This window comes from Callospermophilus lateralis, chromosome 1 (genome assembly GCF_048772815.1).
Source record: "Callospermophilus lateralis isolate mCalLat2 chromosome 1, mCalLat2.hap1, whole genome shotgun sequence".
Lineage (NCBI taxonomy): Eukaryota > Metazoa > Chordata > Mammalia > Rodentia > Sciuridae > Callospermophilus > Callospermophilus lateralis.
This window is the reverse complement of record NC_135305.1, coordinates 199,727,289-199,754,370: the sequence shown is the minus strand read 5'-3', so window position 1 is coordinate 199,754,370 and position 27,082 is coordinate 199,727,289. Positions and strand designations below refer to the sequence as shown.

Here is a 27,082-nt window from a genome sequence, read left to right as displayed (position 1 = left end):
TCACAGTTTATTAAAAAGCAATTCTTCTAGCAAATACTGAAGCATCCAAGGCTAAGACAGAGCCCCTTACACACACACACACACACACACACATACACAAACATATACTCACACACACCATTTGAAAACATGATCAATGTCATAAAAAGCAAATTTTAATGCCATAAGGGAAGGAGAAGATACAGTTAACTAAAGAGAGTCATGGAGGAGATGAAAGGGCACTTGAGGTTTAGGGGAGCAGAAGCAAAACCTGGAAGGTGGGAGGTACAGGGTTAGGTTTGGGGAACCAGATGGCCCAGTTCTGTGAGCATGGAGGCTCTGTGGGATACAGGGGTGCAGATGAAGTTGCTTCCTTGGCAGTGTTTCTTTCTCCAGGTTTTGCTCACAAAGATCAAGGGGTGAAGAAAGACTTTTCTCTGAATTTCTAGTTCAAGGGAATGCTGTTGCAGCATAAGTGCTGGAGATTCAGCAGCCCATCACCTGGCTGCTGGAGATGTGGCAATTGCTGTTTTGTGTTTCATAGTCTTGGAGGGCACATTTCTCTGCATGCTGCATATCCAAAAGATGAAGATTATTCATCATTATATTCTGTTCTAGGAGATGCCAATAGACAAATTAGTGAATACAAATTTAAGCTTTCAAAAGCAGAACAGGATATAACCACCTTGGAGCAAAGTGTAAGTACTTCTTCTGTATGGTACTTTGTGATTTAAATTTTTTTAAAAACATCTCCGCTTCCTGCATCTAAGTGGCTAACCCTATGAGTGCAAGAGTTACTGTGAAGTTTTTTATTTGTTTATTTGTTTTTTTGGTGGTGGTACTGAGAATTCAATCCAGCAGTGTTCTACCACTAACCTGTATTTTCAGCCCTTTTTATTTTTAAGTTTGAGGCAGGGTTTTGCTAAGTTGCCAAGGCTGGTCTAGAACTTGTAATCCTCCTGCCTCAGCTTCCCAAGTTGCTGGTATTATAGGCATGCATCAACATACCCAGCCTATTTGGGGTTTTGGAGACCCTATTTGGGTCTCCAAAAAAGCTCTTTAAAATAGAGAAGCCAGCAGAGAGCACCTGGCAGGGCGCTTTAACCTTCTGTTTTCTCTAAAAACATAAAAAAAATATATCTAGTAATTGTTTTTTTTTGTAGATATTTCAGAAGAATTCAAGATCATAACATCTAACAAAATCCCTTAGTGTACATTTTAAAAAGTCTAGAAACTTCTCCAATGAGTTTCCTCTTACAGTGCTACTGTGGCACTTAAACAATATTTTATCATAAAATTGGGAAATTGGCCCAATGACTTTCTATCTGTAATCCTCTTGGGGATTCTTCTTGGTTTATAAATAGTAGGTGGGTCTGAGAAGACCTATGACTCATCCTAGGGGGACTCATTAGTGTTAGATTATTTAGAAATCGTAATGATGTTATATTTCCATTGTGGCTACCAAATAGTGGTAGTGAATACTAGACGCCTGTATTCTCATATTCACAGATTAACCGGCTTGAGGGGCAGGTGCTGAGATACAAAACTGCTGCTGAGAATGCTGAAAAAGTTGAAGATGAACTGAAGGCAGAAAAGAGGAAGCTACAACGAGAGGTACTTGTTTTAATATACCTCTTGGAGAATACATTCCTAAAAAGAAAAAATCCTTTGGAAATAAATTCTTTACTGCCTAAGAAACTTGACACTGGGTCAAATCTTAAGGAAACAGCAGTTGAATGTCACTTATTCTTGTTACCTGCATGTTAACTGCCACTTACTTTTTTGTCTTGGTCAGTTAGACTTAATAAGTTAAAAAAGTGATTTTCATTTTTGTTTCAGATCAGGTCTATTTCTGCATCTTCTCTATATCCTTTCTATGATTTTTTGCAGGGGAAGGTACCGGGGTTTGAACTCAGGGGCACTCAACCCCTGAGCCACATCCCCAGTAATATTTTGTATTTTATTTAGAGACAGGATCTCACTGAGTTGCTGGCTGCCTCACTTTTGCTGAGGCTAGCTTTTTTGAACTTGTGATCCTCCTGCCTCAGCCTCCTTAGCAGCTGGGATTACAAGCATTTACCACCACACCCGGCCCTTTCTGTGATTTAAACAAATAATACATATAATCATTGTTTAACACCTTTAGGTGACTAAAAAAAAATAGGCTGTTTTGGAATCTCATGTGAGGCCATCACAAGTTGCAATGCTTCTGTTTCCCAGAAAATTGCAAATAAAGTAGCACTGAGTTTTGTTTCTGAGTTTTTGGCCACATGAAGTCACTGTGCTCTCTCCCTGTCTCCAGTTACGAACAGCACTGGACAAGATTGAGGAGATGGAAATGACCAACAGTCACCTGGCCAAGCGGCTAGAGAAGATGAAGGCCAACAGGACAGCACTTCTGGCCCAGCAATAGGGCAGCTGCCCTTTGACCTGGGTGCTGCTCTGTGGGGCCTTGCCCAGAGGGACTGACTCTTTTTGTACATTGACACAAACCCTTTCAGTACTGTTTTGAGTTTTGTCATTAAAACATCCACCTTTGTATTTTATAATTTATGAGAATGAAGCAGGTTTGAATCTTCATGAACGAACACTTTGGATTTTGTGTGTAGTTTGATTCTAGACTAAGAACTGGTCTGTGCTATTCATGTTTTTGTTTCCATAATTTTAGAATCATGTTTACTCAACATTTTCCCCCAGCTCCCTCGGTGACTGGGCACTTGGAGGCCTTGGCACGGGGTCTGGAGGACAGCAGTTCTATTGCGCTGAGATACTTGCTGGAGACCTCAGAAAACACAAGTGCCTTCTCCACAGAGCAATTCAGACTTCACTGGTATCCCACGGTCAAAAGACATCTACCCGTCATATGAGATAGTGTTTATATTTTAGTGAAGAAATAAGTTCAAGCATGGGGACTCAATGTGTTTCACTCAAATTTATATGTTTGGAGGAAAAACCCTTTTTTTGTAAAATATTTAAATTTATATAAGAAAATGTTAGAAAAAGATATGGGGAATGTATATAAAACTTGCTTTATTGCAGGGGGTAGTGGAAGTCCAAGGCCTATTCTCTTAGAGTAAGAGCAGGGTCCTTATTCTTCATATCAACATGCTGTACCTTCTAAAGTATTTTCAACAGCTGCTTATTTGTGGAATGAACCTCAGACAAGCCCAAAGGTGGAGGGAAGGGTAGGGCAGGCAGGTGGGAAATCTGCCTGTGAATTCTATTAAAAATACCCTTCTTGCCGACCTCAAGTGGCTGTTGACACATTCATTTTATTATAGGAGACTGTGAAACAAATCATGGCAGCCACGTCTCTCCTATCTTGCTTCCTCCTCTTTTCTCTCCTCAAGGAAAAATTATCTGGAATATAGAACTTTTTCCTTCTACAAACTTTAATTTCATCTTTAAAGGCATCCAGTTCAAGGGTTTTTTGTTGTTGTTGTTTTTTTTAAATAACCGAGTGTAGATACTTTTCAGGATTTGTGATTTTCTTTCACTATTGGAATCAAGGTGGTGTTTATGGACATGATTACTGTAGCTTCAAAGTTTACACAAAAAAGATGTTGGGGAAAATCTAATGAATCAAGGACCCTTAAGATAATAAAACTAGATTTAAAACTAGATAATAAACTCAAAAGTGAATAAAATCTTTAATAATTGTTCCCTTCTTTAGAGTAATTAGCCCTTCATTTTTAATATATGGAAACCAATCTCCTAGATTGAGATAATTTCCTATAAATTATCTTTCTATAGTTTTGAGGTTGGACACGGGCAGGAGGATGTTCTAAAATGCAGTCTAGCTCTGAAGGCCTGGGAAGCCCCTTTCCTCTCCTCCAGAGATCACTCAGCTGGCACTCTTCTGGGCTCATGAAACCTCACTTCTGAAATGCCCCAATCCAATGTTTGGAGTTTTAGTTGTCAGAAACTGATCTTGCCCCTTTTATGACACAACAAACATATCCCTTCCACTCTTTTGTCCCAGTCTTTTCTAAATGGAATGGTTTCATTTCTTCATGAGATACTCTGTTCTTTTCCACTGAACTTTCTTCACAGAAGCCTGTAAATCTGAATTTTACCTTAAAACTATAGGCATTCTTCCTCCCTGTGCTGAATGCTCAGTTTTTGTAATTGCAAGCTAATATTAAGGTATCTTATTTTGGCACTTATAGTTTTAAGTGTGTACTCACATTATCCTGCAAAAAGAATACTGCAAAAAGACACATCTGAAAATTTATTTATAGTCAATCCACCATGCAAGAAATGATCTTTTCTATGTCATTTTACTTGTATTTCTGGTGTTTACTTTGAATTAGTTTCTCCTCAGAGAATAAGTTTCTTCTAGTGTAGTTCCTCCCTATGATGGGCTTCACTTTTATTTTTCATTTCTTCATCCCTAGGACTGAGGGTGTAGCTCAGTGGTAGGACACTGTGGGTTCAATCCCCAGTACTGCAAAACAAATATTTAGAAACACCTTTTTCCTTCTGTTCCCTCCCTTCCTTTCTCCCTTCCTTCCTTAGTACTAGGGATCGAACCTAGGGTCTCCTGTCCCCCAGCCCTAGAAACTTAAGTTGCTAGTACTCATAGCCATTAACAAGGTGGGATAAGTTAAAAACTCACACCAGTTATAGAACACATGAAGACATTTACCCTAAGAATAAATTAGCTTTGGCTACTGAAGATATTGATAGATTCTCAAATCAAACTTTTTCCATAGTTGATCAGTAGAGACTTAGGTGTTCAGGACTTATTTTAAAAGGCAGCTGGACTGACACAATATATGGTATCAGAGGATAAAAATTTGCCAAAATACAAAAAGAATCAAATCAAAGCATTATCTGCCAAGTCTTCAAGACCATTTTAGAATTCCTCACGGTGCTTGTAGAACACCTTATTAGATATCAGGGGCTTTCAAACTTTGGTGATTCTTCAACACAACCTGGTATATACTAGGAAAAATCTGATCTAGGAAACTTTTCAAGTGTGATGTTAAATAAGAAACTGTTAAGACACATCAGAAAATTTATTTATAGTCAATCCACCATGCAAGAAAAAGTGCCACAAGTTGACAGGCATATGCAAATTTTCAATCCTGTCTTACCAACCACCTTGGGATATAAAGGAAGAATAGAATACTCCGATCATATTTAACACCTCTCAAAGACTTTGTACAGATCAGGCAGGTTAGCAAGCTGCAGGACATTCCCATCTTCTGTGAAATGTTTAGGAGGCAGAAGGTGTGAGCGGAATGCTTTATAGACAATGTGTTCCACAGTCCACTTCCAGGGGTTTGGTGTGGAGCCAGGTACCTCGCTCTGAAAAACACGTTAGATGTCATAAGCCTGCCTGTACACACTGCCTTCTTGGCAATGGGGTGGGCACTGGGCCTAGACAGTCCTTGTGACTTGCGATGGACTGTGTTGTCTAAAGCTTATGAAGGAGCCTAGCATCTCAGTTATTCCAGAGGCTTGAACATAAGAGATGAGGTCTTTGAGAGGGCAAAGTAGCCATTGCTCTTGCAGGACCATCTCCTATGGAATCTCTGTGTCCACTCAGGAAGGAATGTGTTGATTACTGCAGGATCTAACATAATGTCTGATCCTGACTGGTGTCTGGATGGCAACATTTGAAGTATCTAACTCACCTTCAAATTTGGGGGTCTGAAAGTAGCTATTTTTCCAAAACCTCCACAGATGAGAAATGAAAAAAAAATGGTAATTTTGCTTTATTGTTCCTATGAGAAAATGTTCATTATCATCTGTAGTTCCTTTCCTTGAAGTACATATTCCCAATCAAATAAGATAACTCTCAGCACTGTATGGTAAGTGTGCTGCCTTGCCTTTTCTACCAGAGTGAGAAATTCCCATGGCTTTAGCCAGAAAGACCCAGGACTGAATCTCCTACACCTATAAGGCACTGGGGATCCCTGAGTATGCCAACTGTCCTGCAGCTTTCTGACCTGTGAAGCATGCAGACCACTTCATCTCAGGGTGACCATGAACAATCATTAAGATGGCTATGCAGTAAAATGGCTATCGTTTAATTTATGTACTATTTCCACTCCTCTGACCCCTACTACCCCTGAAATACTTGCTGATTGAAAGGGATTATTATCTGGCTGGTTGTTATTTGTGTCAGATTGACCTATAAGTGGAATTCCAGAGTCTTATTTCCTGGCTGTGCAGCAGTAGATATGGCAGAAATAAAGGGTGACCAGGGACACATCCAGACTCTGAGGACTTGGGCTGACAATGGGACTCAGGGACCCACCAGCCTCGGACAGTCTGTCTCAATGTGATGGCTTGTGCTTCTACATTGGACAGTTTCTGAGATCATTCTAGAGGTCTAAGTTCTAGAGCAGCAGAAGGAAAAAAAAAAAAAAACTCGTAAATAAAGCTGACCACTGTGTTTGATAAATGAGAACATACCCTGTTAGATATATGAGAACTCAAGATTTTAGAGATGGGCAAGTTTCATCTCTTAAAGGTTGTATAAGGGCCCTTCCCTATCCTGGAGTTCTAGTGTGCTAGGCCACAGTACCTGTTGGCCTGAGAGGGTCGACTCCTCCGATATGTACTGCTTCCGGATGGAATAAAACATAGCACATTCTTTACTTAAGCTTTCAAAACATTCCTTTTCTTCATCCCAATTCACCTGGTTGAAAGAATTCAAAAACTTAGGAACATGCTTTAAACAATTTTTTTGTAAATGGGGATCATGAACTACTTATAGCTAAAAAATGAAATGTGACTCTTAGGCATTGAAATAGTTGACTGATAAGTATGGCTGGGGACAAATATTGGTGTGGCTGATGGAGTCTTCATGTCGTTCTACCTTTGTCATCTTGACAGTTCCAAACGAAGGTGCGGTCACATGCCCCCTTTACCCAGAATCCATGCACGTACCATATGCTTAGTACGTGCTTATCACTCACCTCTGTAGCTAATCGAAGGATGAAGATAGGCAATCCCTCCAAGGGGGGCACATAATTGTCAATTAGAAGGGGTAATCCAATCAGGTTCCCTTCCTGCTTGTGGGAAAAAGAACAGAAAAGGGGACAAGATTTCACAAATTTATTTAAACAAAGTATAAACAAATTTCATTAGTGCTTCCCCAGTTCTCATCCTCAAAGGTTTCTGGTTACTTGACTGGACTGGGCATGGGAGGAAGATCCAAGCAGTTAAAAAGCTTTTGGTCCCAGTGTACAGCAAAACAACCTTTTATTTGGCTCTGCTCACTAATCAACACATCGAGACAGAAACTCCCTAAGATTAAGAGGTAAGAGAAAGAAACAGAAGCAAGTGGCATAATCTCATGTACTGAAGCCTGCAGAGCGTGGAATTCAGCTCTTCCTCCTATCTGGATCCTTTACCATGAGAATAGGAATGGCATAAACAGTTGTATATGCAAGAAATGCAAATAGGGAACAGAGAAGATTTCATTTCTGTCACATGCTGCTTCTGAGGGGGAGCCCAGACTTCTCATCTTGATCTAGGAATCTGAAGAATATGGCAGAGGCTGTATACAACAAATGGCCATCATACCATATCAATTTCCAGAGAGAAATAGTCTGCAAGCATCTCAGCCTTCTTCTTCAGAAACTCAACAATATATTCTGCAAGTCCTTCTTTGGGGCCATCTTCCTCCGTCCAGCCACTCTCAGGACTGTCTAAGGCAAGCATGGCAAGGTCAAAGAGTGGTGCTGGCTCCTAGGAAGGAGTGAGAACATCAAGGAGCAAGCATTAAAAGGACATCAAATTACAAAGCCCAAATTCCCACCAAACCACTGCCAGAAGAGCAGGTGAGATACCACAAATGTTAACATTCCCCATTTCCCTCCAAGGAAGTGCCTGAAGAGTCCACACAAAACCTCTTTCCTCTTTGTCAATGGATGTTTCAACAAACAGGCTGTGACAGACAAGAGGCCTACTGAACAGCAGGAGGGCTGAGGCTACCAGCAGGTACTTTTCTTTTATGTAGCTCTAGGGATTCAACTAACACAGTTCTAGAAAACTACCAGGCAGAACATTTCTTTACACTGATTCACCCATAATCAAATCAGGGAGGAGGGAGAATAAATCAAATTGAGCAACATTTCAGGTAAATCATCTATCTGGTGAGGAAGAGGATGGCAATTTATGGTCAAAAAAGGAGAAACATAAAGCTATTCTCCATTTTTTCCCTTCTGATGTTGTTACTATTCCTTTGCTGTTATTTTTTCATAATAATAGGATTAAAAAAAGGATGTAACAACTTTAAACACTTTAGTACCCAATAACAGTGCTTTAAATTATTTAAAGAAAAAAACTAAGATAACTGCAAGGAGAAATAGATAAATTTGTATTTATAGCTTGAAGTTTCAATGCCTATTTCTCAATAACTAATAGAAAAAATAGAAGATTAGCAAGGATATTGAAGACTTAAGCATAAATATCAATTTGATACATCTGATATTATAGAACAAACTCAACAAGATCAGAAGACTAATTCTGTTAAGTACAAACAGGGTATTTACCAACAAAGACCATATTCTGGGCCATGACACAAATCTCAATAAATGTGTAAGAATTCACATGTGTTCTCTGACCAAACAGAATTCAGTTAAAAATCAGTAACAAATCTCTGAAAAATCCCCAAGAGATTAGAAACTACATGACACAATTCTAAGGTCAAAGAACAAATAAAAAAGAAAATTAGAAAGTACTCTGTTCTGAATGAAAATGACAACAAAATCAAAATTTGTGCTAATGCAGTTTTTAGGGAAAATTTATAGTATTTTACATCTATAGCAGAGAAGAAAGCTCTCAAATTAGTGACCTCAGCTTCTACCTTAAGGAATATAATATAGAAGACAAAACAAAATAAGCAGGAAAAAAAAATAAAGGTCAGAGCACATATCAATGAAATAGAAAACAAAAAGCAAGAGAAACAGGGATAAAACCAAAGTTAGTTCTTATGATCAATAAATCAGCATCCCTTTAAGTAGATTAATCAAGCTAAAAAAGAAGACAAATTACCAATATTAGGATTGAGAGTAGTTATATCACTACAGATCTATAGATATTAAAAGAATAAGTAATATTATGAACAACTTTAGGCCAATATATTTGAAAAAAACAGGTTAAAGGAACAAATTTCTTGGAAGAAACAAAATGCCCAATGTTACCCAAGAAGAAACAGGTAATTTGAATAGCTCCTTATCCAGTAAAGAAATTAAGTTAATAGTTTAAAATTTTCTCATAGACAAATCTCCAGGCCTAGATGAAATTATTCATGAATTCTATCAAAAATTAAGGAAGAAACTCCATAAAAACCCTTTCAGAAAATAGAAAATGAGAGGATATTTTTCAAAGGAGAGGATAGTATGGGACCAGCACACCCTGATACCCAAACCATAGATAACAGTACTTCTCAACTTTGTTCTGGATGTTCTAGCCAGTGCCATCAGTCAAGAGAAAGAGAAAAGGCATCCAGACTGGATAGGAAGGAAACTTCTTATTCTTTGATGACATGATCACTTATGTATAAAATCTGATAGATTTGAATTGCCATTTATCACAGCATTAAAAATATGAAATATTAAGGGATTAATTTAAAAGGATATTTTCTCCCCAAGTTAAACTATATATTTAACATACCCTAATCAAAATCTCAGCAGGCTTTTTCATAGAGTATGTCAAATGAAAAAGGAAGCTACCTGGATGGGTAGTATGGTTTTAACTCTGAATTAAAATTAGGTACTGAAAAAGTCTTGGAAGAAATGGACTAAAATTAATTGTTGGGGTTGTGTTTTGATGAAATATTTATTTTCATCTCTTTCCAAGCTTTCTTAAATAGATATGTATTAATTTCTATTATAATAAACATTTGTTCAAGTTGGCCACTAAATGACTATTTGGCTAAAAAACATCTTATGGCAATTAGATACTTCCTACATAGCAAATAATACAATACACAAACTATCCTATGCATATTTAGAAAAATTTAATATACTACAAAGAAGATATTTGTGTAGAGCTCCTATTTTCAGAAATGACCAGCTGTTTAAGTTCCAGAAATGAGAATATAAACTTACCGATAACTTCAGAACACCAAAATTGGCAAAATCATAAATGAGTATCTGGTAGAACAGTTCTTCACTGAAAACAAAAATGAAGTAATCTTAATGAAGAGCTGAATCCATGCTTGTGGGCTGAACAGCGGGCACAAAATGGGAGAAGTAACCTCTGAAACATGGACAGAGATGGTTCTGCCTGGCTGTGGAATCTGGTTTACAGTCTAACAAGATTTCTTCTTCCTTCAAAGAGCTGGGAGTGCCAACATTTGTTCCTACCAAGGCATTGGGTAGCCAGCCTCCACAAAGAGGGATTAATTTAACAGAATATTTTCTATGTCCAGCTTACTACGTCTGGCTTGCTATCACCCATGCTGTTCCCAGCCCTAGGGTACTATAAAAGATTTCTGACATCCTGTAGTGAAATTTAAGTTTTTTGTTTGCCTTTCCCACTTAACAAAGAATCCTATAACAACTTTTTGACAACTCAACATTAAAAATTACATAGGAAAAAATTACATGGAATGTATAGGCAAGACAGGGAATCTTCCTAAGTAATGGAAAGAGGATATAAGGCAGAATTATACTACACTGATATATGGCTTAAGATGGTACACTGGCTGGCAACAATCCAAGAGCAGCTGTTAAATATAGAACATACTGAATTATTTACAGAAACAAAGACTTGGACTAAATGTCACATTTATATGATACTTTCTAGTTCTTCTTTGTGCTTTTATTCCTGCACTATAGTTATACATAACAACTGGGTTTTTTTGACATAAACATACACGCATGGAATTTAATTTACTCTATTTCAGTTTCCAGTGTTCCCCCTTTCCTTCCCTTCACCTCCCCCCCATTCTCTTTCCTCTACTGGACTTCCTTCCACTCATTTATTTAATTGTTGCTTTATAGATATACATAAAGGTGGAATTCGCTGTGATATATTTATACATGTACACTGCATAATCTTGTCAAAATTGCCCTGTATTTCCTCCCCTTTCCTTTCCCTCCTCCTTCTCCATCTCTTTCCACTCCACTGGTCTTCCCTATATCTTTATAATATCCAATCCCCGCCTCCCATTTTTTCCCCTTCTTTTGCCCTAGCTTCCATATGATCCAACCCTTGATTTTCTGTTTTTCTTGATTTTCTTCTTTTTTCACTTGGCAAGATGTTTTCCAGTTCTCTTTACCAGAAAATGCTATAATTGTGAATTTCATACTATAAATACTGATGTGCCTGTATTTTGATAGTATGCTAATTTTAATTCTTTTGTTATATTGTATTGATGTGGCTAGTCTTAAGGAAGCACCTACTGCTTTCCAGAGTGGTTATACTAATGAGCAGTCCCAGCAACAATGTATGAATGTAGCTTTCCCCCACATCCTAATATTTATTATTATTTGTATTCCTGAAGATTGCCATTCTCACTGGACTGAGATGAAATCTCAGTGTAGTTTTGATTTCCATTTCCCCAATTGCTAGCAATTGTTGAACATTTTTTCATATATTTTTGGGCCATTTATACTACTTCTTTTGAGAAATTTCTTTTGCCCATTTATTTACTACGTTATTTTGTTTTGTTTTGCTAGTTCTTTTGCCCATTTATTGATTGGGTTATTTATTTATTTTTTTTGGATGTTAAGCTTTTTGAGTTTTTTATGTATTCTGAACATTAATCACCTGTGAGAGGAATAGCTAGCATTCTGTAGGACCTCTCTTCACATTCTTAATTGTTCAAAACCTTTTAATTTGATGTTGTCCCGTTTTATTTTTTGAGTTTTTGGGGTCTCAGTAAGGAAATTGGTGTTGACCCTATGTTTTCTTCTAGTAATTGCAAAGTTTCTGGTCATCTTTGATCCCTTGATTTGAATTTTTGCAGGGTAAGAGAGAGGGCTGTATAGCTTCATTCCTCTGCATGTGGATATCCAGTTTTTCCATCAGCATTTTTTTTTTTTTTTAAATGCTCTTTTTTTGGGCTGGGGCTGGGGTTGGGGCTGTAGCTCAGCGGCAGAGCACTTGCCTCGCATGCATGAGGCACTGGGTTTGATTCTCAGCACCACATAAAAATCAACAAATAAAATAAAGGCATTCTATGCATCTACAACTACAAAAAATTTTTTTTAAAAAAGGCTCTTTTCTCCAGCATATGCTTTTGGCACCTTTGTCAAGAATCAGATACCTGCATCTCTATAGGTTTGTCTCTCTCTCCTATCCTACTCCATTGGTCTTCATGTCTACTTTGATGCCAATATCATGTTGTTTTGGTTACTATAGATCTGCCCTTTACAGTTCTTGAACAACTAAACCTTGGAGATCTTGCTGAAAGACTTCATTATCAGTCAAAGCAGACAAAGAATCCTCTAGACCTGCAATATAGTGAGGAAACTGAGGCATCAAGTGAGTAAATAATGTGTCCCATGTCACTTAATAAAGTGACAAAGGAAGGAGGTGAATCTAGATATTAGACTGAACCCAGTTCTCTCCTTGTGACGTTTATCTTCTCACTGGAAGCCATTCACATTTATTAATACAAGTTGGTATCCCTCATCCAAAATGTTTAGGACCAGAAGTATTTTGAACTTTTTCCAAATTTTGGAATGTTTGCGTATACATAATGAGATATCTTGGGGATGATCCAAGTCTAAACACAAAATCCATTTATGTTTTACACCTTATACATATATCCTGAAAGTAATCTTATACAATATTTTTAAGAATTTTGTGCATGAAACAAAGTTTCACAGTGCAGAATTTTCCACTTGTGAATTATGCTGGCACTCAAAGAGTGTCAGACTTTGGAGAATTTTGGCTTTTAGATTAGGGATGTTCAAACTGTAGCTGCAATTCTGGAACTGGCATGGATTTCTATCTGTGACTTGAAAGAACCTGAATGCAAGTGTGATTTGAAGCCTTGAAAGTTATGTACTTAGATATGCCACAAAGGAAAGAGCAAGCAAAGTAGAATTACCAACAAATTAGTAAATGGCAGCTCACTATACAAACCCAAGGGTTCTCAAAGAAGTCAATGGAACTGGAAAAGAGCTGCACCAAAAAGGTTTCTTCCAAGCCTAGGAAGGAGTTCTAAATATATAAGCTATGGAGGCAATGGTGTATTTCTGGACTTGGGGCAGTTACTCAGTAAAAGATGGAAACAAGATTTTATGTCATGTGCCAACTCTAAGCAATGTATACTGGCTGTTGCACTCAACAAGGCTGAGAACCACTTGAAGCCACACAGCAGGTTTTGGAAAGGGGTAGTTCGACTGTTAGTGAATGGTGTTTAATATATGTAAGGTAGCAGCAGTATCCCATATCTATTACCTATTTGAGAACATATTTAGCAATGGTTCCAGACAACAGCTCATTGACCAAAGTCCCAGGAAACCATCAATAGAAATGTTGCTAGGCAAATGGCCCTGTTGAGGTCCATCTTCCTGTACTGATCAATACCCCCTGGCTTTTTTGGCGGGTACAGTATGCCTTTGGTACATCTCCAAAGCCAGATGGCATAAGATCTTCTTGCCTCCCCCACAGTACCCTGTTGCACACAGTAATACCATAATTCTCTACTAGCACCAATTCCTCAATATCTGGTTCACAGCTACAACATTGAATTAACTCAGTTCAACACTGAGCACTAAGCCCATTGTGAGGACTAGGCTTCCCAGGTTATTTTCCTCACAAAAAAATCCTTCAAGTTAAATAGTAATATCCTAATTTACAGATGAGACATAGTTTAGAAAAGTAACTTGCTCACAGAATGGGAAATGGTTAAACATGGATTTGGAATCATAATTGCCGACTCCCAAACCTTTCCAACCACCTCAAACAGCCCTCCCCAGCTTTACACCCTGGACCATTCATCTAGTGGCTCTACTTTTTAATTTTTTAAAATATGTTTTTAGTTATACATGGACACAATATCTTTATATATTTTTATGTGATGCTAAGGATTGAACCCAGGGCCTCACATGTGTGAGGAATGCGCTCTGCCACTGAGCCACAACCCCACCCAAGTGGCTCTACTTTTTATATATGCTCATTAACTTACCTAAGTTTGGTGGTATTGAGGAGGTATAACTTGGTCTGATGCTGTGCCAGGGCCCACTGAGGGTTTACGCAGCCCACAAAAGAGTGGTTATGTAGCATCTCTCGGAGAGCTGGAAAACAAAAAAGAGAAATATAAAACAGGTAAGTAATGAAATCCTACCAACACTTCTTCATACTCCAAGGTACCAAGAACCAGCACTAAACACACCAAACAGATAAACATGCCATGACTGAACCTCCTGCTGAAAACACACATACATGAGGAATTTATAGACTCATCTTTTAAAATGCAATGAGGGGGTTGTGGCTCAGTGGTAGAATGCTTGCCTACCATGTGTGAGGCACTGGGTTTGATTCTCAGCACCGCATACGAATAAATAAAGATCTATCAACAACTAATAAAAATATCTTTAAAATGTAATGAGGAATTTCTAAAAAGATTAAGGAATACTCAAGGTTTAATCAAAGACAAAGCAGGAACCCAGAGAAAGAATGAGAGCTCTAAAGTCAATTTTATACAAAGATTTTAGACGAACCTCAGGAATCACAAACTTTTAGAGTGAGAAAGGAGAACAATAGTCTAAGAATGGTTTGAAATGGGAATTCTAATAGGAAACCACTGCAGTACACACAAAATTGAGATGAAACGAGTGTTCATTAAAAGAAGTTCCTGGATAAGCCCTAAACTGAAGGTATTTTCACATAACTGATTACTATCTAGAATATATATATAAAGAACTACTAAAATCAGAAAAGATAAAAAAACCCAACAGAAAAATGGGCATAAAACTTGGAGAGGCACTTAGCATTAGAGGAAATACATTTAACTGAGCTTTACTAGTCACCAATGAAATGCAAATAAAAACCACCATCAGATTACTGTTTCATGATTACCAAACTGGTAAAAAGTCTGACGCATCAAATATTGGAGAGAATATTCCTTGGGTACAAATATACTTCTGTACATGGTTGATGGGAGTATAAAGGAAAATTAGAAAATAGTTTGTCATTTTATGACCCAGCAGAAACTCTTATAAGTAAACACCCTAGAGCAGAGCTTCCCAATCAGTGTGCCAAGCCACTGATCAACTCATGGGTGGGAAGCTGGGTAAGATTTGAGTAGCCAGGGACTGAAGCCATATGAATCTTTCAAATGTCCTTCCACAGAATGAATGAATGCATATTCATGAGGTAGAATCCATTATACAGAAAAAGTAAACCAGAGCTGTATGTAACAAATGGATGAATTTTAGGAACATAATATGCCTGTGTATGTTCACATAAAGCTTGCAAAACTGAATAGTTTCTTAATACAAACATAGGTGGTAAAAATATAATAAAATGAAAGGAAATAATTGCAAATTTGGGACAACAGTTATTTCTAAGGGTATTTATTTCTCTGTAGATGCTACAATATTTTGTAATATGATTTTGGATATGCTTGTGTGCATGCGTGTGTGTGGGGGTATTATTATTATCTTGGCAGTGCTGAGATAGAGCACAGGGCCTAGTGCATGATGGGCAAGCATTCCACCACTGAGATACACCCCTAAGGCCTTTTTAAATTTTGAGTCAAGCTCTTACTAAGTTGCCCAGGCTGGCCTCAAACTTTAAATTCTCCTGCCTCAGTCTCCCAAACAGTTGAGATTATAGGTGTGTGCCAATCTTCCCAGTCCATGAGTTATTATTTTTAATGAAAGACATCAATCTCCACCAAAAAGGAAGAAGGGAGAAAACAGGGCAAAGATCTAGGCTCAGCAACAGGCCTATATGTTGTATTTTTACTATATTTTTTCTTTAAGCTTGGCCATCACAAGAAAATTTTCATAGTGTTATATAAGTTCTGTGATGACCCCTCCACCCCCATAAAAACAGACTTATTCATTTTAGAATAAGTGTTTCCCTCTGTTCCCACTGAAAACTCAATGTCTCTACAGGATGTTCTGCGTGGGCGGAGAATGATTATTTTAAAAGCTGGAGAACTTCAAATAATCTTGAATAATGAGGCACTGGAGGAAAGAGAAAGCAGTGTAATCTACTAAAAATGGGTCAGAGATGTTTCTGTGCAGAATATTCATGACCTGCTCTGCTGCACCCATAACTGCTGACACGCAGCCCCACCAGCAGGGCAGGGAAGGGCAGCATGTGTTCACCATGCACAGGGCTCTGCTTCCCTGGGCCTCTTCCCAGCTTGTCACAGCATCTCTAGGTCATTCCTACTCTAAACTCCCCACAACCCTAGAAGTCCACCAGTGTTATTTCCCTGCTATTTTGCAAAGAGCAAAATGGGACAAAACCCTTCTGGGCTTTAAAGCCAAACTGCATGCACATCTGATTCACAACTGAGGCCAGCAAGTAAAACCAAGCCTAAGGAAGGGCCCAGGAGCAAGCACCAGAAGAAAGGAACCAGTTCTTTAGTTTCTGATGTCCATCTGCAGGTGAAGGCTAGTGCCCTGCTGCTGCCTTCTAGAGCCCTGTGTGCCAGGACCTCTGCTATTGCCTGAGATGATCAACTGGCCTACCAGGCCCTCTGGGGAGCTCTGACTGTGAATTCCTGCTGAACTGCCCTTCTCTCTACCATAGAATTTCTTTCATTCTATAGCAATGGTAGCCAATTATTTACTAAACAATCCCCACATAATACCATGGTATTCTAGAAGGCAGTGTTCATGGCCTATTCATCTCATCCTCTACCTCTGAGCTTGGCACAAAGAATTTTATAGAGAAGATACACGACAAATGCTTGCTGGACTGATTTCATATACCAAAAGAAACTGTCAACTGTGACAAACCATGTTAAGAGTATATATATTTAGACCTGAGTCTATTCACAAGGACCAAGAAAATAAAATCGTGGTTGTCTGGGGGCAAAAACAAAACAAAACAAAACAAAACCCCAAACCAAAAACAAACAGCTATGACACTCATTATCCCCATTTAATTAGATCAAAATTATGGGACTAGCAATAAATCCAATCATTACTAATCCCTAATGTCATGGAACACCTGACTGGATACTTGGCCTTCCAAAAATTAACCTCATTTGTTAACTGAACATGTGCTCACCACAGATGGGTAAACCCACCAGGCTTAAGAAACTTGTCTGAGTGTTCAACTGGATACCTCTCTAGAGCAGATCCTAGGTCTTCACCTCCCAGCTGTTCCTCTCAACCACTTGACCTCTCCTATAGCAAGTATCTCCTGAGTCTACATGCCAGGCACCATGCCGGGCAACATGAATGAGACAGTGATCTTGACACTGACAACACACTGATGAAACAGCCAACTGGAGTTCAGAAGGCTGTCTTGAGAAAAGCAGCTCTTATCTCTTCAAACAGGATCATAAGGTCAGTGACCCTCAGAGAAATCTGGTGCAGCATTCCACTCAAAGACAGCCAGTTTTCCCCTGTGGGTATAAATGAGATGCCTGGAACAGTGCCTTGGAGCTTCCAAAGCATGCACACAGTATCTCAGGTATTCACAACAGCCCACTAAGGGCTGTCATAGTGGCACATTTTACAGAGCAGCACAACCAAGCCCTAATAGCTGAGTGAATTTCTGCCTGGCCAATGAAAGGTATAGCTGGCAGGCGCTTCATAAGGGTTCTAGCTTTGCTCACCCCACTTCCCATATTACAGCTACTCCTGCTGTGAGACCCTACATGCTACAGACCTCCCATGTCTGAAAATACTGGCCTTGCCCTATGGTGTCAGAATCACAGGGTGTGCTTGTCCTGCACAAGCCAATAACCTGGTTTTGCAATTAAATACTGGGTGAGACTTCCTGGGTAACTGCCAAGATAAGCAACAACCCACCATCTCCAAGGTAAGTACCTGGGCCTTTTTTCCCCTCAAGACAGGTGCCCACAGTGGTGCCCTGGATGGCCTAGAACTCCTAGACTCAAGCAATCCTCCTGCCTCAGCCCCCAAGTAGCTGGGATTATAGGCATACACTGTCACACCTGACTCTCAGACAGTTTTGGATCATTGGGCTGTTCCAACTAGTTTATCCTCTTCCTCTTCCATTTCTTTGTCATTAAAACAGGAGCCGAGTGTGGTGGCACACACCTGTGATCCCAGTGGCTCAGGAAGCTGAGACAGGAGGATGGTGAGTTCAAAACCAGCCTCAGCAAAAGCAAGGCACTAAGCAACTCAGTGAGACCCTGTCTCTAAATAAAATACAAAAATAGGGCTGGGGATGCAGCTCAGTGGTACAGTGCCCATGAGTTCAATCCCTGGTACTTGCTGCCAAAAAACAGGAGATGACAGCACCTGCTCTGCCTCCCTCATAAAAGTATTTGAGAATTAAATGAGATAATGTGTGTGTATAATTTTATACCATGTAGATTTATCGTCTTGGCTTCAGCAAGACTCCAAACCTGACCATGCTTGAGACAGGGTGGTTATTATATTGCACTAAAGCAGTCTGACACTATTAAAACATTTATTGAAATGATCTTTAATAGTCTTTGCATGAGGGAGACAAACTCAGTAAATTCCAAGTCTGAGAGACTCTGTCAACTAAGACTGTTGTGAAGAGAACTGCTAAATAAATCAAGTAACAAGTCGCATTACGTTACTGAAAATTGTTTTAAGAGCTCCCAGCTTGAAAGCTAATAACAGGGGAAAGAGCAACTGGAGCAAATCTTCACGGAAATAACAATTAGAATCCAAATGGCAATCGTTTCCATACAACTGGCAAAAAGTCAGTCATAGGAAGTTTTTACCCTGCCCAAGTGTAGAGACATCCTATGTATCTCTTCCTATACGTAAACAAAGGTCCAGAGTGCTAAGAAAAGAGAATGAACAGGGAAAGGCAAGTTGAGGCCTTCCTAAATTAGATCAGCTAAGTGGTGACTAAGCCTAGGAAAACCTTAAGAGGCAGCTGAGTCACAGCAACTGTTTCAAAAGGTTAAGGATTAGTGGGAAAGTACCGATTTGCTCCTTAGCTATTCATTCCTTTTAAAAATTAATCCAGATGTTCATATTTTAAAATACATTGAAAAATAGTGTTGAAATTTATTTAAATCAAAAATATATAATAGATGAAAAATGAAAAGGTCATGGTTAAATTTTATGCAGATGCAAGTGCAGAGTTTCCACCTGGAACACTGCTCAATAAAGCCTGTACTTGGGGTGTTCTTGTCTCAGATGGTGGGGTCAGGATGGTGTGAAGGCCAGTTTGCTGTTACTCACTCCAATCCCTGGATCAGCCCCCACTTTTAATTCCTACAACCATTAAGTTAGTTTTGAAGTAATAGGGACCAAGATGGAGTTTTATACTTTGGTATTCTCAAAAGCTATTTCTGAGGAAGATGATAATAGTTTATTACTTTCTCTTCAAGTTACAAAAATATCTACTGACTCCTTATTTATAATAAGTATTTTATTTATATTTAATCTCTAATCAGCACAATGATCTTCCAGGGTAAAATTAATCTCACTTTATAGATGAGGAAAAACCGAGGCATAGAAAGGTCAAGTCCCAAGTGTGAGGTCACATGGTAGAAATGGTTGTGCCAGGAACCTCCAAAGCCTGTGAACTTTCAGCAACAGCATATCCCATTCAGGCTACAGGATAAGAATTTTGCTGACTGTCAAACTGCTTTTAACTAAAAACAGTAACAAAGACAAACTAGAAATTGCTGAAATAACTGTTCTACTCTGACTCCTATGGTTTAATGAGATAACCGATTAATTCTAATTAAAACAAACCAACTATTTCCCCTCTTCTCTTCTTCTGAAAAGTGTCTTTAAGGGAGGGAAGAGTGGTTTGCCCAGTACATGCAGTGGGTACCCTGACAACATATATGCTTTCTGCATTTCTCAAACCTATTAATGTTAGCAGGCAGATTTCAGCACTTACGTACTCTCATGTCCCCGCTCATTAATTTCTTCCTGCAGACTCAAAACACTAGTGAGGTTAATGATCCTTCTCCGGGGCATACAGGCTGCGGTCATTTCCTTCCGGGAATCACTTTCTATCATTTCCACATCGGAGTCTTCCCGATGTCTTTTTCTGCAATGAAAAAAGGAAATAGGTCATTGCTTTTCCTTTTAATTTTTGGACTTAGCCAAGTTTTTCATGTTGCATTTTGGGAAAGAGAGCAGCTTCTACACAGCTGCAGAGAGATCCCTACTGGTGGTAGGCCTTTCCAAGATGTCTACTCTCTAGTATACTCCTTATCTGACAATCCTTAGATCCTAGCAGCAGGCTATGTAACCAGGATTTGGAATCTAGCTTGGCCCATAAAGCTGTCAAGCCTGATTCATTCATTCCTCCATATACCCATCCATCTATCTGACACTGTTATATGCTAATTACAAACAGCAACAAACATAGCAGACATGGTACCTGCCCTCCTGATGCTTACTTTCCAGTGGGAGAGTCAAAAGACAATAGAAAAAATAAAAAGATTGTTTTTAGTAGCAATAAATGCTAGGAAGAAAATAAAACAAGAAAACATACTAAAATGATGGGAAGGTGAGAGGAAAGGAAGCTTTAATCTAAATGAACAAAGAAGGCCTCTGACAAGAGGGGCATTTGAAATGAGACCTGAGTGGCAAGAAGTCAGTGCCTTCTGGGTTAAGGGAACAGCAAGTGCAACCAGAGGGTAAGAAGCTCAGTCAATTCAGATTAGCCACATGAGCCATGTGGCTAAAGCAGCATGAGGAAGAGGGAAAGTTGAGGTTTAAAGGGAAGGCAGGCAGGGATTTAGGTTTTAGCCCAATGCAATGGTAAGCCACCGAGGGGTTTTTGGCAGAGAAGTGATGCAATGACTTTTGCTTTAACTGTTCTGTGGTAAATATTACTTAGTTCCTCCAAAATAAAATGCAATACTTCCTTTGCAGGGTTTAGAGCATTAAATGAGTCAATGTATACAAAATATCTAACACACAATAAATGTTTGATACATACCAGTATCTTTCAATATTGTCTAGAAAAAAATCCTTAGAAACTGTCATGATAGGATGTCTCAGAAATAAGTAAACTGGAGTTAAGTAATTTGTCCAAGTTGAAGTGGACATTTAGTGCTAGGGCTTTTGGTAGTCAGTCACCACATAAATGTGCAGTATGGGGCAAAAGACTTTATCTGAGCTCCAGGTTCAGCATGTATACATATTAAATAAAGAATACCGGGGCTGGGATTGTGGCTCAGTGGTAGAGCCCTTGCCCAGCATGTGTGAGGCACTGGGTTCAATTCTCAGCACTGACTATAAATAAATAAAACAAAGGTTCATTGACAATTAAAAAAAAAAAAGGAATACCCACCTCACAGATTTCAGTGAGGTACAGTTTTTAGAGAATATGCATAGTGTACACAGGAAATGCTCAAACAAAATGAGTCTAGTATTATACTAGTATCATTCCTGTCCCTTTTTCCTAGCTCTCTTTTACCACTCACTCATATACTTCAGGAGTTTTGTGAACTGGATTCAGAAAGTGGGCTTCTTCTAAACAGAGTGATAGCAGCTTTGTAGGATAGAAGAGCTATTTTAGGCTTCTGTCTTTAGCAACCTCTGGTGTTGAAGTTTTATCATAATGCTTTACTAAAAACAAAGGATACACCTGCTTTTTTTCTGATGTGTTTTTAACTATTACTTGGAAACCATAGATGTTTAACGTACCTCAGAGAACACATGGTCAAAGACAGACAGTGGACACAGTCACAGCACTGCCACAGTGGAGGGAGATGACAAGTCAGGCAAAAGAAAATGCAAGTGGTTCATGAAAATCCAAACTTAGAAGATAGTTTTATTAAAGAACAAAGAGGTAAGCTTCACTTTCCTCAAAAAGCCATACCTGGAGTTGCTTGGGCCAGGACTGGGTGCTCTCTTCTCTGCTGTTTCTGAAGCCTCCTTTGTTGCATCCTCCTCCAAGCTCTGATTTTTGACAGCCACCTCAGCAGGAGATGGAAGTTCAATCATCTCCTCATCTTGCTGCCTGGCCTCACCACTGGAACCATCTGTCCTATCCCCTGGGATAGTGGCCTGGGGCTGACTGGACAGGGCCTTGCTCATGGGCTGCAGAAAGGCATCAAGTTTCTGTTCCCGGGAATCTGTTCGGACCATTTGGTAAGCATAGACCTTGTCACCACTTCCAGAAGTAGATGAGGAGGTCACACCTGTTGTGGTTTTAACCACCTCCCCAGAAGGACCTGGAAGTCCTGGTAGCAAAGTCTGTATCAAAAAAGAAGACAGTGGAAAGACTCAGAATATAAATTATAGAAGCCCATGGGCCAAAATGGAGCAGTCTTAGAGAAAGAAGTTAGAACTAGATATGATTAGCATTACACAATTATTATTATAAGCAATTTTGATCAAAATTCAATAAAATAGGTTTACAACTATAAAATTCAAGAATTCAACAGTCTGTATAATATTAAAATTAACTTAAAATACCACTGTAAAGTTTTCATATTTTTATCCTTTCTTTGCTATTATTTTGTTTTTCTGTTGAAGTGAAATATATATAACATGAAATTTACCATTTTAACCATGTTTAAATGAGAGTTAAGTGGCATTAAGCACATTCACACTGTGTGCAGCCATCTCCACCATGCACCTCCAGAACTTTTTTATCCTCCCAAAATGAAACTCTCTATGTGTTTAACAGTAACTTCCCATTCCTTCCTCCTCCCAGCCTATTTTGATTTTATTTGACTTAATTATTTTTTGCAGTGCTGGGGGCTGAACCCATGGCCTTAAGCTCTCTATATCCCCACCCCTATTTTTAAATATACATATTTCCTAGCTCTGCACACTTAAAAGGCCAAAAAGTAATGGCTTCTCAGAAGCCATGAGGACCCCAGATCCCAGATTATGGTCCCTAAATATCAACCCCCCAATAAAATGAACTAGAGCTCCTCAGAGAAATGTAGCCATTTCTAATCCAGGGCTTAGGCTGGGAAAGCACAGAATATGCCTACAACATCCTGCCTAATAGAACTGGGTCAAAAAGAGAGGGCACCAGCTAGAAGGGGCTTCCAGTGGATTAAGATAGTATCATTCGAACATCAATAAGAAAAATAATTATAATTGATTAAAATAGGTTGTTTTGTTAATAGCTATGACAAAATACAGAGAGAGAGAGAGAGAGAGAGAGAGAGAGAGAGAGAGAGAGGAGGGAGAAGAAGGAAAGAGGGTAAGAAAGAAGGAAAGAGGGTAAGAAAGGAGGAAAGGAAAAAAACATTAAGCACCACTGGAAAATGCCAGGATACCAACTAATTTCTTTGAAAATTCATGTAGTTAAAGGAACAGAGTTCAGCATTTGGCCTTACTTTCTAGTATGAACTATATTTCAGGATAACCAAACAGCTTTAACAAATGAGTCAACATTCTTTTGTGTAAAAGAATTATAATCAATTGATAGAGGAAAAAAAACAGATAAAACCAAAAATATCATAATCTTTAATAAAATAACTGGTTCAGGTAGTGGTCATCAAATGGTGAAACCACTGAGCTAGGTGTTGATGGGCAATTTGACAAAAAGGGAATCAGGCTGTCACCACAAGACCTCATTGATGAACCTACCACCAAAATGACACAACTAGTCACTCTGCGCCTCCTACTGGGACATGATAGGAAGCACAGGGTACCACCTATCCAGAGTCGTTGCCAAAGTGCTTTCCAGTCCCCATTGCAGGAGGATGTGTGAAAAACTCCTCAGTCTGGGGCAAAAATTAGTCCACTGCTTTTCCTACCCCAGGAAACCCCACTAAACTCATTGAGTATCACTGCTGATACCTTACTTTATGTCTTCCTTAGAATATGGATGAGTCAAAAGGGCCATCCATTGGTCAAAGGCAGGAGTGGACTGGCAGGGGATGGATCTGAGACAACCACCTGGGTTATGGGCCCAGCACACTCCTATGCCAGTACTGCTCTAGGCAGAGGATTCTCTCATTCATCTTCAAGTTTCACAACATGTTCACGCTCCCTGAGCTGCTTCCTGCTGGAACTCCTCACTCCTGTTCTGCATCCCTTCTACACAGTCTGACTGATTTCATGTGTCTCCTCATCACCAAAAAGAGGAAAATGGACAAACATGAATGAAGCCCACAGACAGCATCTTTGAATAAAGAGCTGCTCTGACAAAATGAGTGGGGGTAAGGTGGCTATCATTTGTGAAACTGTGACCCTAGGTCATGATCCAAGGTTGTTTTGAAAATTAGACTAGTGAACTCAACAATGACATAAATGTATTTAATGTTGCTTAACTGTACAATCATTTGTGTGTGTGTGTGTGTGTGTGTGTGTGTGTGTGTGTGTGAGAGAGAGAGAGAGAGACAGAGAGAGAGAGAGATATCTCTTTTACCACAATTTAAAAGAAAACCGAATGCCACCTCCTTGACTGGAGTAAGGAAGTTTCTGACTTTATTGGAGAGGGCCATTGGCAGTCTGGAAAACCAAGGTTTAGCAATTTGGAATATTTTCTTCTTTCAAGGGATCAAAAATGTGCATGAGTACTGGGATGAGTCTCAGTGGTAGAATATTTGCCTAGCTATGTGTGAGGCACTAGGTTTGATCCCCAGCACTACAAAAAGTAAAATAAAGTGAATAAAAATTATTAAAAAGAAGAATTCTTGCCACAAAAAAATTTTGACTCTGAATATAATCATGCCTCTAGATCTAATTTAAGATTCAAAGAAAATATGGAGGATCAGAACAAGTTAAGTGACACTAAGAAGAAGCAATCAGACTATCCAAACTGTGCATTCTTCTATAGGAAACCTATACAACAAGCCAATGGAACAACAATGAAAAAGAAAACTTTTCTAGTTTCAAAGAGAATTAAACAAAAACAACCAAATACTATGAATGGAACTTGACTGGATACAGATTTGAACAAAGCTGCTATAAAAATATTTTGGACAACTGGGACATTTGAATACAGATTGGTAATTAAATGATATTGCTATTAATTTTATTAAGTGTAAAATTACATTTTCTTATGTGATCACATAAGAAAAAAATTTTTTGATGCAGAAAGAGGTACTAGGGGAGACATAGACATGTACTTTAAAATACTCCTTTCCCCATCCCTAAGCAAGACAGAGATAGATAAAACTAATAGGGCAAAATGTTGATAGTTGTAGAACCTGAGTGACAGGTACATAGATATTGGTTGTACTGACTACTTTCTATTTTTAGAAATATTCATATTAGTTGGGCACATGGTAAATGCCTATAATCCCAGTGATGCAGGAGACTAAGGCAGGAGGATCAAATTTGAGGCAAGCTAGGGCAGCTCAGAGAGATCCTATCTCAAAATAAAAAATTCTAGGGCTCTAGCTCAGTGGTAGAGAACCATACATTCAATCTCAGTGCCTCAAAAAATAAATAAATAATAATAATAAAATTACATAAAGTAGCAACTCTGTTCAAAAAAGTACAACATACCCAATCAATAAATGGGCTAAGGAACTGAACAGACATCTCACAGAAGAAGTAATACAATCGATCGCTGAGTGTGCTGGTTCATGCCTATAATCCCAGTGGCTCAGGAGGCTGAGGCAGGAGGATCAAGAGTTCAAAACCAGCTTCAGCAAAAGCAAGGCGCTAAGCAACTCAGTGAAACCCTGTCTCTAAATAAAATACAAAATATGACTGTGGATGTAGTTCAGTGGTTGAGTGCCTCTGAGTTCAATCCCTGGTACCAGAAAAAAAAAAAAAAAAAGAAAAGAAAAGAAAAGACAAACAGTCAACAAATCAACAACCAACAAACATATGAAAAATTGTTCATTATCTCTAACAATTAGAGAAATGCAAATCAAAACTGCTCTAAGATTCCATCTCACTCCAGTCAGAAAGGCAATTATTAAGAATACAAGTAATAATAACTGTTGGTGAGGATGTGGGGAAAAAGACACTCGTTCATTGCTAGGACTATAAATTTGTGTAACCACTCTGGAAAGCAATATAGAGATTCTTCAAAAAACTCAGAATGGAACCACCATTTGACCCAGCTATCTCACTCCTCAGTTTTTACCCAAAGGACTTAAAATCAGCATACTACAGTGACACAGCCACGTCAATGTTTATAGCAGCTCAATTCACAATAGCTAAATTGTGGAATCAACTAGATGTCCTTCAACAGATGAATGGATAAAGAAATTGTGGCATATATACACAATGCAATATTACTTAGCTTGAAAGAAGAATGAAATTATGGCACTTGCAGATAAATAGATGGAATTAGAGAAAATCATGCTAAGTGAAACAAGCCAATCCCAAAAAACCAAAGGCCAAATGTTTTCTCTGATAAGTGGATGCTGATCCATAGTGTGGGGATATGTAGGGAAGGATGAAGGAACTTTGCATTGGGCAGAGGGGAGTGAGGGGAGGGATGAGGCTGTGCGGATGGGAAGGAAGGTAGAACGAGAGACATTATTACCCTATATACGTGTATGAGTATGTTACTTTGTACATGGACTCTGCACCATGTAGAGCCAGAGAAATGAGAAGTTGTGCTCCATATTTGTATAATGTCTCAAAATGCATTCTACTGTCATGTATAACTAATTCGAACAAATTAAAAAAATGAAAAAAAGTACAACCTTTCTTGTAGGACAATTAAAGCCACTATAATGTATTTACTTCATTTGCTTTTGCAGCATTCATAGGTGGGTTTGGGGAAGCAAAAGTTAACAAAACCACTTTGCAGGCAGGAATTTTAAAGTCTAAAAAAATGGAATACTTTATGCAATATGACATAATTATAACAAATCTGCAAGAGGGCCCAGGGTTCCTGATTCCCAAACCAAATGGCTTTACTGCAAACCAGGGACTTTGATTTCCTGGCCCTGGGTGGTGGGGCACAAGGCACAAGCAGGGGAGCAGGAAGATGGCATTTCTACAGCTGAAGAGTTAAGAGGTCAGTTACAGGTCAGCTGCTGTTGATGAAGAGGAAGGTATTCTGATCACCCTATAGACCAGGGAGGACTCTGGGTTGGACATCATGTTCATGACAGCAAGGAGTCTATAAGGTCGGT

General features: G+C 38.8%; 2 protein-coding genes across 25 annotated transcripts in view; one reads left to right on the top strand and one right to left on the bottom strand.

Annotated features, from left to right (window-relative positions):
- Positions 1–3,230, top strand: part of Lrrfip2 (LRR binding FLII interacting protein 2) — an 89,676-nt gene extending 86,446 nt beyond the window's left edge. For all 24 annotated transcript variants that reach the window (XM_076843498.2, XM_076843510.2, XM_076843559.2 and 21 more), the window contains 3 exons: positions 598–677; positions 1,489–1,593; positions 2,282–3,230. In XM_076843498.2, coding sequence (XP_076699613.1) covers positions 598–677; positions 1,489–1,593; positions 2,282–2,392 — 296 coding nt within the window. In that variant the 3' untranslated portion in view covers positions 2,393–3,230. The remainder of the gene's footprint in view (positions 1–597; positions 678–1,488; positions 1,594–2,281) is intronic.
- A 1,749-nt stretch (positions 3,231–4,979) lies between these two features.
- Mlh1 (mutL homolog 1) overlaps positions 4,980–27,082 on the bottom strand; it is a 43,914-nt gene continuing 21,811 nt past the window's right edge. The window contains exons 12-19 of the mRNA XM_076843424.2: positions 21,892–22,268; positions 19,958–20,106; positions 14,090–14,198; positions 10,053–10,116; positions 7,522–7,686; positions 6,912–7,004; positions 6,518–6,631; positions 4,980–5,292 (exon numbers count right to left, since the gene is read on the bottom strand). Of these exons, the coding sequence (XP_076699539.1) occupies positions 5,125–5,292; positions 6,518–6,631; positions 6,912–7,004; positions 7,522–7,686; positions 10,053–10,116; positions 14,090–14,198; positions 19,958–20,106; positions 21,892–22,268 (1,239 nt within the window). The 3' untranslated portion in view covers positions 4,980–5,124. The remainder of the gene's footprint in view (positions 5,293–6,517; positions 6,632–6,911; positions 7,005–7,521; positions 7,687–10,052; positions 10,117–14,089; positions 14,199–19,957; positions 20,107–21,891; positions 22,269–27,082) is intronic.